This window comes from Pollicipes pollicipes, unplaced genomic scaffold, assembly GCF_011947565.3.
Source record: "Pollicipes pollicipes isolate AB1234 unplaced genomic scaffold, Ppol_2.1 Scaffold_5724;HRSCAF=6776_pilon_pilon_pilon, whole genome shotgun sequence".
In the NCBI taxonomy this organism is placed as follows: Eukaryota; Metazoa; Arthropoda; class Thecostraca; order Pollicipedomorpha; family Pollicipedidae; genus Pollicipes; species Pollicipes pollicipes.
The window spans coordinates 3,458,602-3,473,895 of NW_023596746.1; the positions used below are offsets into that span (position 1 = coordinate 3,458,602).

General features: G+C 49.8%; 1 protein-coding gene across 1 annotated transcript in view; it reads left to right on the plus strand.

Annotated features, from left to right (window-relative positions):
• Positions 1–2,442, plus strand: part of LOC119102325 (ubiquitin-conjugating enzyme E2 R2) — a 10,573-nt gene extending 8,131 nt beyond the window's left edge. The window contains exon 7 of the mRNA XM_037225692.1: positions 2,420–2,442. Within this exon, the coding sequence (XP_037081587.1) occupies positions 2,420–2,442 (23 nt within the window). The remainder of the gene's footprint in view (positions 1–2,419) is intronic.
• Positions 2,443–15,294: the final 12,852 nt, after the last annotated feature.

Genomic DNA, 15,294 nt, shown 5'->3' on the forward strand with positions numbered 1-15,294 from the left:
TCTCTCCTCTCCTATCTCCTCTCTCTCTCTCTCGCTCTATCCTCTCTCTCTCTCTCTCTCTCTCTCGTCTATCTCTCCTTCTTCTCTCTCTCTCTCTCTCTTCTCTCTTCTCTCTCTCTCTCTCTCTCTCTCTCTTCTTCTCCTTCTCTCTCTCTCTCTCTCTCTCTCTCTCTTCTCTCCTCTCTCTCTCTCTCTCTTCTCTCTCTCTCTCTCTCCTCTTCTCTCTCTTCTCTCGATATCTGTATATATCATTATATAACGCTATTGCCATCGGTGAAAAGCACCGGTCGGGCATACATTACACAATATTGGAACGATCGGAAAGCAGTAGTAGTAGTTTAGTGTAGTAAACTTCACTGGTAACTATATCTCCACACATGTCCACTGCGAAAATGCTACAAAACTGAAGAAGGCCTCTTCCTTTGCGGGCTCCCTAGAGTGCAGGTCTGTATCCAGCAAATATCCTTGTATTCCGGTCATTAAGTTTTAATATTCTTATGTGTGCAGTTCGTATACGAGAACCTAGCTTACTGCGCACAACCTAGCAAACTAGGCGTGCTTTGTATACAAATACATGGAGTTTGTTCATTTTCGTCGGATCATAATGAATTCTGTCATTTTAAGGCTAAGTATTTCGACGAAAACATAGCAACATACACTTAAATTGGCTCCTATATACAATCAAAATCAAGCACGAGCTTCATTCTTAGCTTATACATGGTTAGCCGGGTAGTTGATGAGACCAGCTGATGGCTGGGGACTAATGCAAAGTTTTGCTTTGTCTGTTACAAGGGAATACAGAATATTCTATCCTCAAAAAATATATTCAAACGTAACGATAACGTATAACAATCGTCACAAATTACAATCGTCACAAATCGTAACACATAACAATCGTCACAAATTCAATAGAAATAGAAATAAGATGCACGACGTCGGCGGCGTGTAAAATTATGTTCGACAATGACAACAACGAATTCATCGGTGTAATCGGCACAGCCGTAAATTCAGTCATCAGTCGGTACGAAGTAAAGCCCAAATAAAAATAATTAAGATTTAGATCCCCGTCAATGGCGTAGGCCCTCCTGTAGTGAAAAACCCGAGACCAATCAGGACGGCACCTGAGCAATCGAAAATGCCGTGGCATTTCAAAAAAGAGGCTCTAGTGACAGTGAAGGGTCCTCATAACAAGCGAGAAGAACCTGACACCAATATGGTGGGACGCTTGAACGATCGGGAGCACCCCGGCAGGACTAACATATAGGGTCCGGCCGGAGTACAGGATCCCCTGAACAAAGGCACTAGCCGAAGACCAGTGTACATGAATTAACGCCCCTGTGTGATCAAGGTTGCCCGGTCAGGTTAACAGAGAGAGCTCTGACGAGTGAAGGATCCCCAGCAAATAATCCAAAAAAGGAAGGAGCCATAGGTCAATGAAGAGGGCCCCTGAGCATCGAGTGCCTCTGACCGTTACCTTATATGGGACCCCAGCAACAGCACGGGGTACTCCAAGCAAGTGGAAAGAACCCGATACAAATATGAAGGGCCCCTGAGTCACCGCGTGTACCCTGGCATTTGGGACCCAGGCAGCAGCGGCGGTGAGGGAGAGCCCACTTATCTCGCAGGAGCAGCGGTCCCCGCCGAGCTGGGCCCAGTCCGTCGGTAAGCCCCGGGGCGCGGCCGCACCCACGCCGGACACGGTTGCCAGGCGCCTAGGCAATTTATAGTAACCATGCTTCACTGTACGCATCACGTGGTCAGTGGAATCCAGTTTGACTGTGCCGTCTGTTGACAAAAGAGGGAAGTAGCGGCAGGACTCAAAGATGCTTTTGTAGTGTTATCTAGCGGCAAGAATCCAAATAAGCTTGGTTGTCATGGATACTGAACGTTTTGAACACTGGACTTCACGACTCTGGACTTTGCGACTGTGGACGTTGCGTCCCTGGACCTCATGAACGCCCCCAATGGGCACGGAATTGGACGTTTTCTCGGGACGATATGAACAGTGGATGCCGCGATCCTGGACCTTTCGATGGCTCCCCTTGGACCCTGAATTTAACCCTGAACGGTGACTTTAAAAGATCAGGACTTTTTCGTGGACGCTACTTCTTGCCCTTGTTAACATTCTGAAGCTTGAAAAGTTTAAATTGGCCGAAATTTTGTATTATATCGAGTTTCCCGGCCTTTAAGCCTGAATCTGACCTTGAAAGATGGCCGATAGGTCACAAATTTGTGACGCAAGTTCTTGCGCCTGAAAATATTTCAATGTTTGCAAATTCAAAATCAGTAGGATATTTTTTGGTGATATAGAGTTCGCGTCGTAAGACCTTGCTTTTGACCTTGAGGATCGCATTGTATTGCAAAATAAATATCATTTTTGATGATTTTTGCTGTATTTGACCACCTGCCCTATTTTCAGAGAAGTCCGAGCTCATCGCTTGACCAATCGCCGAATAAATCGCTAACTTCACGGACATTATGCTCTAAAACATTAGCTTGCCATCGTTATCGGGAAAGTTGAATAATCCTGATTTCCGTGGTCTGTGAAACATTCTATATTCACCTGTGTATGTTCCCTGAACAGCCCATCAGATAAGCCATTTGCGCCAAGGCATACCATAACCATAATCTGATGAAAGAAGTTCCATAAAAAACGTATAAAAGACAAGCAATTTGGCCAACTTAACGGACGAAAGCTTACGGCTAATGGATGAAATTCCAATACAAAGTAAAGTTGGAGTGCAACCGAAACATCCAGTGATCATATCGTCCAGAATCGCAGAATCCAGCGTCAATAACGTCCAAAATGCGTCCAGTTCCGTGCCCATTGGGGGACTTATAAGGTCCAGGTACGCAGCGACTAGAGCCGCAAAGTCCAGAGTCGTAAAATCCAGTGTTGAAGACGTCCAGTATTCATGGCAACCAGGCTAGTTTGGATTCCTGCCGCTAAATAACACTAGAGAAGCATTTTTGAGTCCTGTACAACAGCAACACGTGACGCGTATAGTGAAGCATGGTTTCTATAAATTGCCAAGACGCCTGGCGACCGTGTCCGGCCTGGGCGCGGCCGCGCACCGGGGCTCACCGGCAGACTGGTCGCAGACGCGCCGGGCGGCGGCGCGGCCGGAGACATGGCGGGCGGCGTGGGTTCGGCGGGGACCGCTGCGTCCGCGGGGTAAGCGGGCTCTCCCGTCCCGCCGCCGCTGCCAGGGCCCCAAATGCTGGGGTACACTAGGCTGCTCACGGGCCCTTCATCTTGGTATCGGGTTCTTCATATCGGGTTCTTTCAACTTATTTGTTCCACCACATGGGGCTTGGATGACCCCGTGCTGTTGCTGGGCCCACTATAAGGTAACGCTCCAAGACACTCGATGCTCAGGGGCCCTCTTCATTGACCAATGGCTCTTTCCTTTTTGAGCTTATTTGCTGAGGACCCTTCACTTGTCAGAGCTCTCTTTGTTAGCCTGTCCGGGCACTCTTGATCACACAGGGGCGTTAATTCATTTTACACTGGTCGTCGGTTATTGTCCTTTGTTCAGGGGATACTGCACTCCGGCTGCACTCCATATGTTAGCCTGCCGGGGTGCTCCCGATCGTTCAGGGAACCATATTGGTGTTAGGCTCTTCTCGCCTGTTATGGGGACCATTCGCCGTTGACTGGAATCTCTTTGCTGGCCTGCTACGGCACTTTCGAATTGCTCAGGTGCCGTCCTGATTGGTCTCGAGTTTTCCTATATTATAGGAGGGCTTACGCCGTTGACGGAGACCTAAATCTGACCCGTTTTGATTGGGGCTTTACTTCTTACCGTCTGATCACTAAATTTCCGACTATGCAGATTACGCCGATGAATGCTCTTGATGTTGTTCTTGTTGTTGTTGCTCTTGTTGATGTTGATGATGTTCTTGATGTTGATGTTCTTGATTGATGAATGTCGATGATGTTCTTGCCATTGTCGAACATCATTTGCACGCCGCCGACGTCGTGCATCGTATTTCCGTTGTTTATTGAGTTTGCGACGATTTTTATACTTGTACCTTACGTTTTAACACGGTTTGAAGGATAGGATATTCCGTGTTCCCTTGCAACTGAGCAAAAACTCTGTATTAGTCCTCAGCTATCAGCTGATCTCATCAAACATCCGGCAAACCGTAAATAAACTAGGAGTGAAGCTTGTGCTCAATTTTGGTGGTATTTAGCAGCCAATTTAAGTGTATGTTGCCATGTTCAAAATATTAAATACTTAGCCTTAAAATGAGAGGATCCACCATGGTCCGCCTAACTTGAACAAGCTCCATGTATTTGCATAGTCAACAGCCGGGTGGAAATGACCACGTATCGAAATCGGTACTTTCCAACACGTTATGAAGTCGATGGGTATGCGTGTAAAGGGTGTCCCGGGCCGGATGTTTCACTTGTGCAATTTTTAAATTGATAGCGGGGACGGATTACGGGAAGACGAAGTGGAAAGTCACAATGGCGCAATCTCTCCTCCTTGTAATGCTGCAACTGCTGAGTCCGTTCAGAAAATCAACTAGTCAGCCAACTAAATCGCATTGGTAACACGTTCTGGTCAGCAGCTGAAGACATTACGTCTCATCCTAAAGTCCCCCGCGTCTTTTAGTCCAGTGATAGCCCACAGGACCGTACGGAGAGCTTCAGAGGGATGCATCACGCCCGGTCCCCTCCTCGATGCGGCTGGCTCTCTATCTGAGATATCCAGCAACGGATCGGCGCAGGGGCCTTCGCTGATGCAAACAGATTACTGGCACAGGACGTCCAATAATTGGCGTCGAGACACTAATTCGCCTTATCAGTCTCTGAATGAAATGGTGCAGAGGATCTCTCGTACGGTTCTTGTTACCCTGGCTGGCACAGGCCTCGCCACTGTCTCATTGTACATGTGAACCCCTTTTGTCATTTCTCATGAATCCTTTCATTGTCAGGAGGGTCCAGACCAGACCAGCACAAAAGACCCTTTGACATACGGGGGCCCATCATTTTCCCTATTCAGCAAATGTGCTCCTGGTTGGGGCTCATTGCCGACACATGGTCTCCTGCCAGGGACTGTGGTTACTGACCAGCAATGTGCTTCCTTCATTGTTTCAGGTTTCCCGACGAATGTAGGATGCCTTCTTACTGGCGTGTCGAGATATTGGCCTTGTCTCTGCTTGAGAAATAACCCCTAGACCCCAGAATAGCGCTCAACGGACTTTTCGATATGGCTGTTCTCAGTCAGTTGCTTTAAAAAGAGACACGGTCGCACAGGCCTCCGATCAGTGCTAGAGCTACTCTTCCATTTTAGAGTCCGGCCTTCGGGCTGTGATCCCTCCATACGACCTCTGGCCTGTCATCCGGACTCTTTAATCGGGCTCTTGATCTTCAGCCCCAAGGGGCCAAGAAAGGATATTCGGGACCCATGGGACCCTTGGAGCGCGGGCATTGTGATGAATCCTCGTAAAGCCCCAATGACATCGGGGGCTGCTGGTGCTTGTTTCCCTGAACAGGGTGCCCCTCCCCTGAACGGTCCGATTCAGATTTTTCCAGCGTGAAAGGCACAGCGATTGTAGCGCCAATTGATTTTGGCGGCCTTTTAAATAATGGTTTTAGGCTTTTTAAATAGCCCGCTTTGATTTAGTTCCCCTTGGCAATCAAGACTGATGTCGCCCCGCGAGGACGGTTGTTGTGCCTCCTTGCCCAGGGTCTGATCCAAGATCAGGGCGGAAAGCTGGACATAGTTATGCCACTGGAATTAATGGCTCTTTCAGAATGAACCCTTTCTAGTACTCTCTGGAATTGGGTGCTTCTTGAAAAAAGGTTACATTACTCCGCAATGAAGGATTTGGTGCTCCCTCACTGCATGGGCCGACGCAGGGTTTCGTCGAGACCATGGCACGAACGTCGTGGTGCCTCTGCAATTTGGTATCTCATAAAAATATAGGTTATGTGGTTCCGAAAACGAATGTATTGTTGCCCCTTTGCGATGAGATCTGGTGTCTTTTCGGGGCATCAAAACGTTCCTTGGGCCCAAGGGGGAGAGAAAAAGGCCCATGGCCCCTCCCCCCCCTCTGGACCCGCCCCTGTTTTGTGGTGTCCTAAGGAAGTATGTGCCCCTGGAAAGTAAAAGCTAAGATGTCCGGTAATGAAGTTTTTGGTGCTCTCTCCATGGAACAGGCAGATTGAGAATTTTCCAAGTGTGAAAGGCATAGATATAGTGATGTCCATGGGTTTTGAACCCTATTTAAAACCAAAGCTTTGGGAAATTTGAATTGCCCATTTAGATAGAGGGGCTTTTTGAAGTAAAGGTTGCAGTGCCGTAAGTGAAATTTATGGTGCCCCAAACTGACCATTTTTGGTGCCCCCTAGCCCAAGGGGCCAATCCAGGATTTCGACAGGGTGGGAGGCACAACGATGCTACATCCCTGAAATTTGGTGCCCTTGGAGACTGAAGGTTTTTGGGGCGGTTATGGTGTACGCGGATTTGAGCACCTATTGAAAATAAATATGTGTGGTTGTTTGTGTTGCCCGTGACATTTTGAGGCCTGTTGAAAATAAAGGTCGTGTGAATTCGAAATGAGGATTTTGCTACCCCTTGATAGTTTGACCATGATATGTTGTTGCCCTCTCGCCCCAAGGAACGGGGAGGGGGGGGGGGCATAGCCCTATCCCCCCCACTCCCTACCACTCTGGATCCGCCACTGGTCAAGGTCGGTTGACAAGACACACCTTATCACCTCATCGGCTCAAAGCGTGGCTCGCTATTTCTTCCCAATTTGTCACTCTGCTCCATACGCCCCATCGATGTCACTTTGGTGAGGATCTGATTATATACCGTGTTGTGCTTATGACTGCAAAACCCAATTATATGTTCCGAAAAGTGTTGTTTGTACATGCTATGTAGCTGGTGCCTCCTTCGCACGAGACATGTGTACTGGGCCATGCTGCCTCTAAACTCTCCTCACGCAGGCTCTAAGCGCATGCCCTTCAAGTCAACAGGTACCCATCAGCGGTTCAGGTACGCACGCGAACAGGTACGCACGCTGTGTTGCTACATACGGCCCGCTGCTAGACCCCTATGGCATACTGCATCGCTCATCCCGTTTCAAGAGCATTTGCAATAAGCACCGTTCAAAGTGCCCTCTGTTGCCCTTGTCCCGAGCACACGGTGCACCTACCTCCATTACCAAGGACTTAGCAAAACAATAAAACGAACTGAGCATATTAAATATTTTTCTTATCACATCCGTGATATATATATACTTATATATATATATATATATATATATATATATATATATATATATATATATATATGTATACCTGTATCGTGGTTATATTTCCCTTGGCCTCATGCGAAGTCTGGTTCACCGTAGTCTTACGCGGGTACGGCCATCGGTTGCCCTGGCCGATCAGCTGATCTTTTGCGCCATTTTCATTCGCGCCAGCCTGCCTGTCATCAAGCGAGTGGGGCTCATTGTGGTTGATTATGTGAACGTGATATGTGCCTTTATGTGTGATGTCTCCTGGTTAAAAATCGTTTACTTGTGTAAGTGATACCTGACGTGTGATGTGCGATAGCTATTCAATTGAATTCTTTTGCATGTATAACTGATGGGCGATGTGTGATGCCTGTTTACTTCAACTTGCTTGCATGTTCGAATCAAACGTGATGCGTGATGCCTATTTGCTTAAATTCGTTTGTGTGTACACGTATGTTTGCGCATTCTAATTGTAAGATAAGCACTGTATCGTGGTAACGGCTGGCAATCGCTCTTTGTTTAATCGCCTGAATGTTGGTGTCCTGTACAAACTGTGGCTTGCTGTTTAAAAAACCCTGAAAATCGAGCAGGATCATCGGCAGGCAATTTTGATTCCTCTTCCGCTAATGTTTAGATAAAGGCATGTTGCCGAAGTATCAACCCAACTACATTTCCATTCTTCTGTTTTTTTCTCTGAGGAATAACTGTTGTCTTATCTATATGAATAATGTTCCTCGCTAATGCACTGAACAGCTTACGCAATTTATATCGTGTTTGTTTTTACCTGAATCTTATACCTACATACAAAAGTTTTTTTGTAATATGCACAAATAATACTGGTTATGCGGACCCGCGCCGCACGGCCGGGATTCCTAATGCGATCTCCACCGAGCCCTTCAGGTTCTTCGGAGACACGAACCGGGTTTTTGATCGTCTGTCCCCAGCGCCCTAAGGCGGGAGGGGGCGGGGCGCGGGCCCCTGCACATCTCTTGTGTGCGCTACTGGAGGTACCTGAGCGGTGAATGCGATCCCTGAGCGACCAAGGGTGTCCCAGTAGTTTCCCAGTTATCTTAGTGTCAATATTTTGAGGGGCAATAGAGGTCTAAGTACTTGTAAGGACCCTTAAATACCAGTGCACCTCTGGCAACCAGAATGTCCAGACTGAGCGGCCGGAGGGGTCACACGATTTTACCAGAGGGGGCTTCCTGGACTACTAGACGCCGCTGCGATGTTGTCAGAATCTTTATTTGGCATTATGTTTTGTCCTCATTAAGTGCTGTAATTTTTTTGGCCATAACGGTGCCGAAAAGAGCTCCTCCTGGGGGTTCCTAGACCCATCGCCCTTTCCCCCACCCTTCAACAGCCAGGCCCCAATAGAACTTTCAGCCAAGACTTGAGACCCCATGCATTTCTCGATTGGGGCTGAAGTACCTTTACGTTCCCTACGTCCGTCCCCCGTAGCGGGTAATGGGTAGATGAATGACACAGGGATGCCACTTCGACCCATTTAGGCCGTAGAGAAAACGAGGGACCCTGTCCGGTGCTGCTTACTGACTGACACGAGGCTATTCCACTAAGGTGCCCGTCAGGGAGAAGGAGGGGGGGGGGGGAGGGGGGGCGGCTGCGGTCCAGCACGACCGAGATCCCGGGATGTCCGACATGTCCAGATGTCCGGTCTGCCGGGATGTGTATCGCGGCGAACCGAGTGATACCGAGTCAGGGGCCTCGGGCTCTGACGCGAAAATGGCGGCGTGACCGCGGACGGGCTTCCCCACGGACGGCGCGGCCTCGCGCGCGTGTGGCGGGATTCGGTTCTCGGGCGAGGGACCGCGCGCGCGTGAATGCGTTCTTCATTTGGCGCCCAGGCTGCCTCGTCCGCCGGCCCGCTCGGGCGTGGCTGCCGGCCGGGCCGTCGAGCTGGGCAACCTCTGTGCTAGCCTGTGTGTCCGAGCTCCGCGTCCAACCCATTGCACATTATTATTCCCACACAAATACAGTGATTGAGCGGAAGCCTTGCCTGCAAATCTGGCGGGTGGCGGTTTGTTTTTCGGGACTGGCTGTAATACCGATTGGGGCTTTACGCCTCACCGGCTGCTATGGCTATTTCGAGGCGGAACGCCTCTATTATGCATTTATCAGGCATTAGGTACGTGGGATGCGGTAGTGGTCTGGCCAGGACTCCATCCCAGGATAGAAAAGTCCAGAGCTGAGCACCCTAACCACTAACCACCATGCCACCATCACCCCTCTGCGGCGAGAACTGCGCCCGCCTCGATAAATTCCAGACTGTGTTGCTGAACCCCAAATTCTATAGGATAACGTGGGGCAAGCCGGGGTAAAACGCCCCATCAAAATATCTTGGAATTACAAAGTTCCGGGAAACACTTTCTGCTCTGTTAAACAAACAAAATGCAGTCAGTACGCTGGCAGATAGCGACGAACCTGGTGGATCGCGTTGGAGAGATAAAGGTAAAAATGTGTTTGTGAGTGTTTTTCTATTCTTAGGTTCCGATGCTAAATTAAGGAAACCGTTTATACCACACTTAAGTTCAGGATCGTTAAGACATATCAAGAGATCATACTTTGAACCCGAAATTACCTTACTGTTTGGTGTTGAGGCGTGTTCGATGTCGTTATTGGCGCCGCTTTCTATCCAAAGGACTGGTCGGGGTAAAACGCCACAGTAGGTCGTGAGTAAAAAAGCCTCATGGGGCGTCTTGCCCCCTTTGTGCCTCTTATTGCTAATTTCCTGTTATATCGGCTTTAAATGACTAGTTGGCCATAGTTAAATCTGGGTAATTATTTTGAAACTTTTAAGCGACAGAATTTTGAGAAAATATAGTTGCAGGAAGATAATGATATTGGTAATTGATTCACCTTTTAAACTTGGAAATGTGTTTAATCTTAACAGCCATATTGTTGTTTGTATTGTATTTGGGCAGCGTGCAATAAGAATGATTTTTTGTTTCAGGCATGGTGCGGACATTCAAACGAAAATCACAGGATATGAAATATGCGGAAATTGCCATTAGAAAAATCTCTGGATGATCTCAGAAAAGGACTGGGTGTGCGGGAGGTGTCACGCAAATATGGTGTGCCGCTCAGAACACTTGGACGTCATCGCGACGGTAACAGGAGACGTCCGGGAGAACAGCATCTTGGAAGGTACAACACAGTGTTCCCTTCCGATGTGGAAATGGCTCTCAAAGAACACATTCTTGAGATAGAAAGTCACCTTTTTGGCTCGACTTCCTTGGACGTACGGAAGCTGGCATTTCAGACGGCTGAACGTATGAAACTCCCGCATCCGTTTCGCGATGGATCCGCCGGAAAAGAACGGTTATGTGGTTTTCTGAACCGCAACTCAGATATTAGCCTCAGAAAGCCGCAAGAAACCAGCATCCATGGGGCGATTGGCTTCAACAAAGACATGGTGGCTCAGTTTTCCTTAGAGCTATAAAGATCTCCGTGAAGAGTTTAAGTTCGAGAGCTGTCAAGTTTGGAATGTGGACAAAACTGGTGTTACCACCGTCCAGACACCTTCAAAGGGTTTGGCCGAGTTTGGGAAACGTTGCGTCGGAGCGCTGACTAGCGTGGAAAGATGCGAACTTGTGACAGTGGTCGTTGCTTGCAGCGCCGCGGGACATTACATACCTCCTGATGATGATCTGGCCGAGAAAGCGTCTGCTGGACAGGCTTCATGAACGGGACACCTCCAGGGTCTATCGCTGGCACCAGTGATTTAGGATGGACGGACGGCGAACTGTTCTTGAAGTGGCTGGTGCACTTTCAGCAGTGGACGCAAAGCAGCATCAGCAAACCCCAGCTGATCATACTGGATGGACATCAGTCCAACAAGTACCTTACTGCCATTCTCTACGCCGGGGAGCACCACATACATATGCTAACACTGCAACCGCACTCTTCGCACAAGATGAACCTCTCGACCGAAACGTCTTCAAGTCACTCAAAGCCGGCTACAACGTCGCAGCAGAGAACTACCTGCGAACAAGCCGAGGCAGAGGCGTCACCGTCTACGAGATTGGACAGCTGATCGGCCAGACTGGCAACACCCGAAAGGGCCATCAAGGGCTTTAAAGTGATCGGTCTTTGTCCTTTCGACCAAAACGTCTTCACAGAGGAAGACTACGCGCCATCGCTGCTGACGGATGAAGCAGGGCCCAGTGGATATGGAACTGACGGCGTTGGTCCCTGCGGAGGAGCTGCCGCGGAAGGCAGTGATGGTCCCAGCAGGGGAGCTGACGCGGACGGTGACGTTGGTCACAGCGGGGGAGCTGGCGAGGTGTACGGCGCTGGCTCCAGCGGAGGAGCTGGCGCGGAGGGTGATGTTGGTCACACCGGAGGAGCTGGTGAGGTGGACGGCGCTGGCGCCAGCGGGAGATCTGGCGGAGGGTGACGCAGGTCTCAGCGGGAGAGCCGGCGCGGAGGGTGACGCTGGTCACAGCGGAAGAGCTGGCGAGATGGACGCCGCTGGCCCCTGCGGAGGAGTTGGCGCGGAGTGTGACGCTGGTCGCGGCGGGAGAGCTGGCGCGGAGGGGAACGCATGTCACAGAGGAAGAGCTGGCGCCGAGGGGAACGCATGCCACAGAGGGAGAGCTGGCGCGGAGGGGAACGCATGTCACAGAGGGAGAGCTGGCGCGGAGGGGGACGCATGCCACAGAGGGAGAGCTGACGCGGAGGGGAACGCATGCCACAGAGGGAGAGCTGGCGCAGAGGGGAACGCATGCCACAGAGGGAGAGCTGGCGCGGAGGGGAACGCATGCCACAGAGGGAGAGCTGGCGCGGAGGGGAACGCATGTCACAGAGGGAGAGCTGGTGCGGAGGGGAACGCATGTCACAGAGGAAGAGCTGGCGCGGAGGGGAACGCATGCCACAGAGGGAGAGCTGGCGCGGAGGGGAACGCATGTCACAGAGGGAGAGCTGGCGCGGAGGGGAACGCATGCCACAGAGGAAGAGCTGGCGCGGAGGGGAACGCATGCCACAGAGGGAGAGCTGGCGCGGAGGGGAACGCATGCCCACAGAGGGAGAGCTGGCGCGGAGGGGAACGCATGCCACAGAGGAAGAGCTGGCGCGGAGGGGAACGCATGTCACAGAGGGAGAGCTGGCGCGGAGGGGACACTGGTTGCAGCGGGAGAGCTGGCGAGGTAAACGGCGTTGGTCCCAGCGGAGGAGATCCAGCGAACAGAACGACTGCGTCTGCAAGGACGCTGCTAGGAGAGTTGTCACCATTACCCAAGGCAGACAGAAGAAAGCACTCCTGTAAAACGGAGAAGTCTGCGGTCTTAACTTCATCTCCGTCCAAAGAGAAGCTACTTGTAAGCTACCTCAAGAAAACAAAAGGCACTAAAACAAAGCCGGCGAAAAAGAAGCCATTGCCCGAATCCGAGAAAGGCGTGACATGCCTGATATGCTCAATGCGCTTCTCCTTCTCCTGTGGGGAGTGGATTAAGTGTGGGAGCTACAAAGGACGGACTTGTGTCACTTGCACTGATGCAAATGACGCTCAGACGGTGTACGTCTGCGACCACTGCCGTGAGTAGTTCCTACGTGAAAGTAATCCAGATACGCTACCGCGCGAGATACCGTTATTGTTTGCCTACCGTTCACCGCAGGGATGCCTGAATAAGTGTTGATTGTTTTGGTACTAATCTGTTTCGATGTTGAGGAAGGTGATGTCTACAAGGTGGGAATGTTTAGCTTAATGACTGCAGGTAGACACAAAATCTTTTTCAACCCCGACCTGAACTTTTGGTGTTAGATGGGGCACTATTCCTGGTGAAGTCCTTTGCGCTTATAATACCCGGGGCTTCTTGCCCCACGCCCGGGTGTCTTGCCCTGAGTTGGGGCAAGACGTCCCAGTTGCAGGCTTTTACAAAACCATTTCCCAGAAGCGCATGAAATGAACAATGAGGAAGTAAGTTTTCCATACATCAGTGAAACTGTTCAAAGAAAGCCCAAATAAATGCGCTTGCAATGATAGTAAGATATGATAAGGGATATTCAGCAAAATGCACTTTCTGAGGCGTCTTGCCCCACCTAACCCTTCTTAGGAGGTTCTGAAGCTTAAAAGAAAGAAAGCGTGTCAAGATTCATGAAGTGGATGGCGAATGCAAGCTCCCGATTCTCCCAAATAATTCAGCTTATGTATCTTTAAAGAAAGAAAGCGTGTCAAGATTCATGAAGTGGATGGCGAATGCAAGCTCCCGATTCTCCCAATTAATTCAGCTTATGTATCGCAAACAAGCTGTGGCATACACTCGGCTCCACTGTTCAGATGGTGAATCAACAGCGCCTTTAAACGCGGCACGTGCGTAGTGTTTTGCATGACGTTTGGCAGGACGGTTGAATACATTCGCAGTCAACGCTTGCTTTTTACTTCCTGTTTACTCGCAACCAGGAGTGCGGTTCCCTATTCAGTTACAGAGGTTTTATCCTTCGCCGTATCTTAGGCTGCAGCCATGCAGATTTGTGAAAAAGGGAGCCAAATTCGGAGAGAAACCAATTTGTTGGCATATTATCACGGTACTCTTCGTTGTATTTTCACCGCTCAGCCAACGAGCTTATTTCGGTAGACCACGCTCCGTTTAAAACGTACCGAAGTAAAGAAAAGAATCGTTTGTAGGCTGGGCTGCCGAACGTGTCTCACCAGGGAGTAGCTTCCTGATTCAGCTAATGAGACAGTCCCCACCCCCATTCTTTGAGAGCAGAGGCATGTATAATTCAGAATAAATCCCGTTTGCAGGAGCGTGTGAAAGAGTTTGCGGTTGGGGGAGGCAAAGGAAACAGCAAAAAAAAAACACGCTAACAATATAGGTTAGCATGCCAGGAGCTGAATATATATATGCCAGCCTACCTGGAGCAGACATCAAATCAGTCAGCCTTACACATCAGTTATCATTTCCTTCAAAAAATGCGTTGCGAAACATCACCAACACATGCAGTAAATAACGGAACCAAATGCTGCGGAGAGCCTCATCCGTAGCCCGCAACACCAAACAGCAGGCACCCCTACAATTGCTTTCCACGATTACCGTGCAGCTAATGCCAAGTAACCAGCTTTTTCCGATACCACGAGCCAGGGATCAAGGTTTTGAATTATTTAATGCGCCTGCTGCCAGGGGCGTGCTGACGCGGCAAGTTTGTGCGCTCAAATAAAACGTTGCCCATATCCGTGCAGAGTGGTTTGACTAGACAGCACTGTACCGCATAACTTAGCTCATCGGCTGAGGCCGGCGAAATCGGCTCCGCTAGCCTTCAATCGGTCAATATCCGAACCATTAGGTGAAGGGTTGCGAGGAAGTGGGACAGTATCCCAACCCATGGATGTCACGCACGCTGGACTTAATGAACACCGGACGCTGCGGTTCTGGACGATGTGAGCCTGGACTTTCTGACTCTCCCCTGCCCGGGAAATTGGACGGCTTCTGGATGTTGTGAACGCTGGATGCTGCGATTCCGGATTTTTTTTTACCGCTGGACCTTATGAACTCTAGACGTTTCAACACGCATTCACAAAGTTACGACCTGCGATTTCCTTGCATCAGTTTGATGTATGTTGCAAAACCGCTTCCCAGAGCAAAACCTTCGTATTGCACTTTTTGCACTGAACTTACTAAAAACTTACTTGTGTGACCAGACAGGCTGCGTTGGTGCAGTCTGCTAGGCCTCCATGTTTTATTTTTAACGAGAGTGGAGCGGGGAGCATCAGCCAATGGATGACAACTTGTAAGCGGTTGGACATGGCCGAAACCTTATCATTGATTTTTGGATAGCTGCACTCTTTAGAAAGGGCCGTAGGCAAAAAAGAGAACTGAAATCTGCTAGTGATGTATTTCCACGCCTGCCGGGGCTTCCAGTGGATTGACCACCACAATTCACCCTGTCCTTATTTCTATGCCGTGATGGCTGACACCACTTGAACCCTTGTCTTGGTGACAGCAAACTGGACCAGACACATACGGGACGTGTCAGTTGCAGTCAGCGTCGCTAGGCAGCCTGATTTGGGACTGGGCAGTT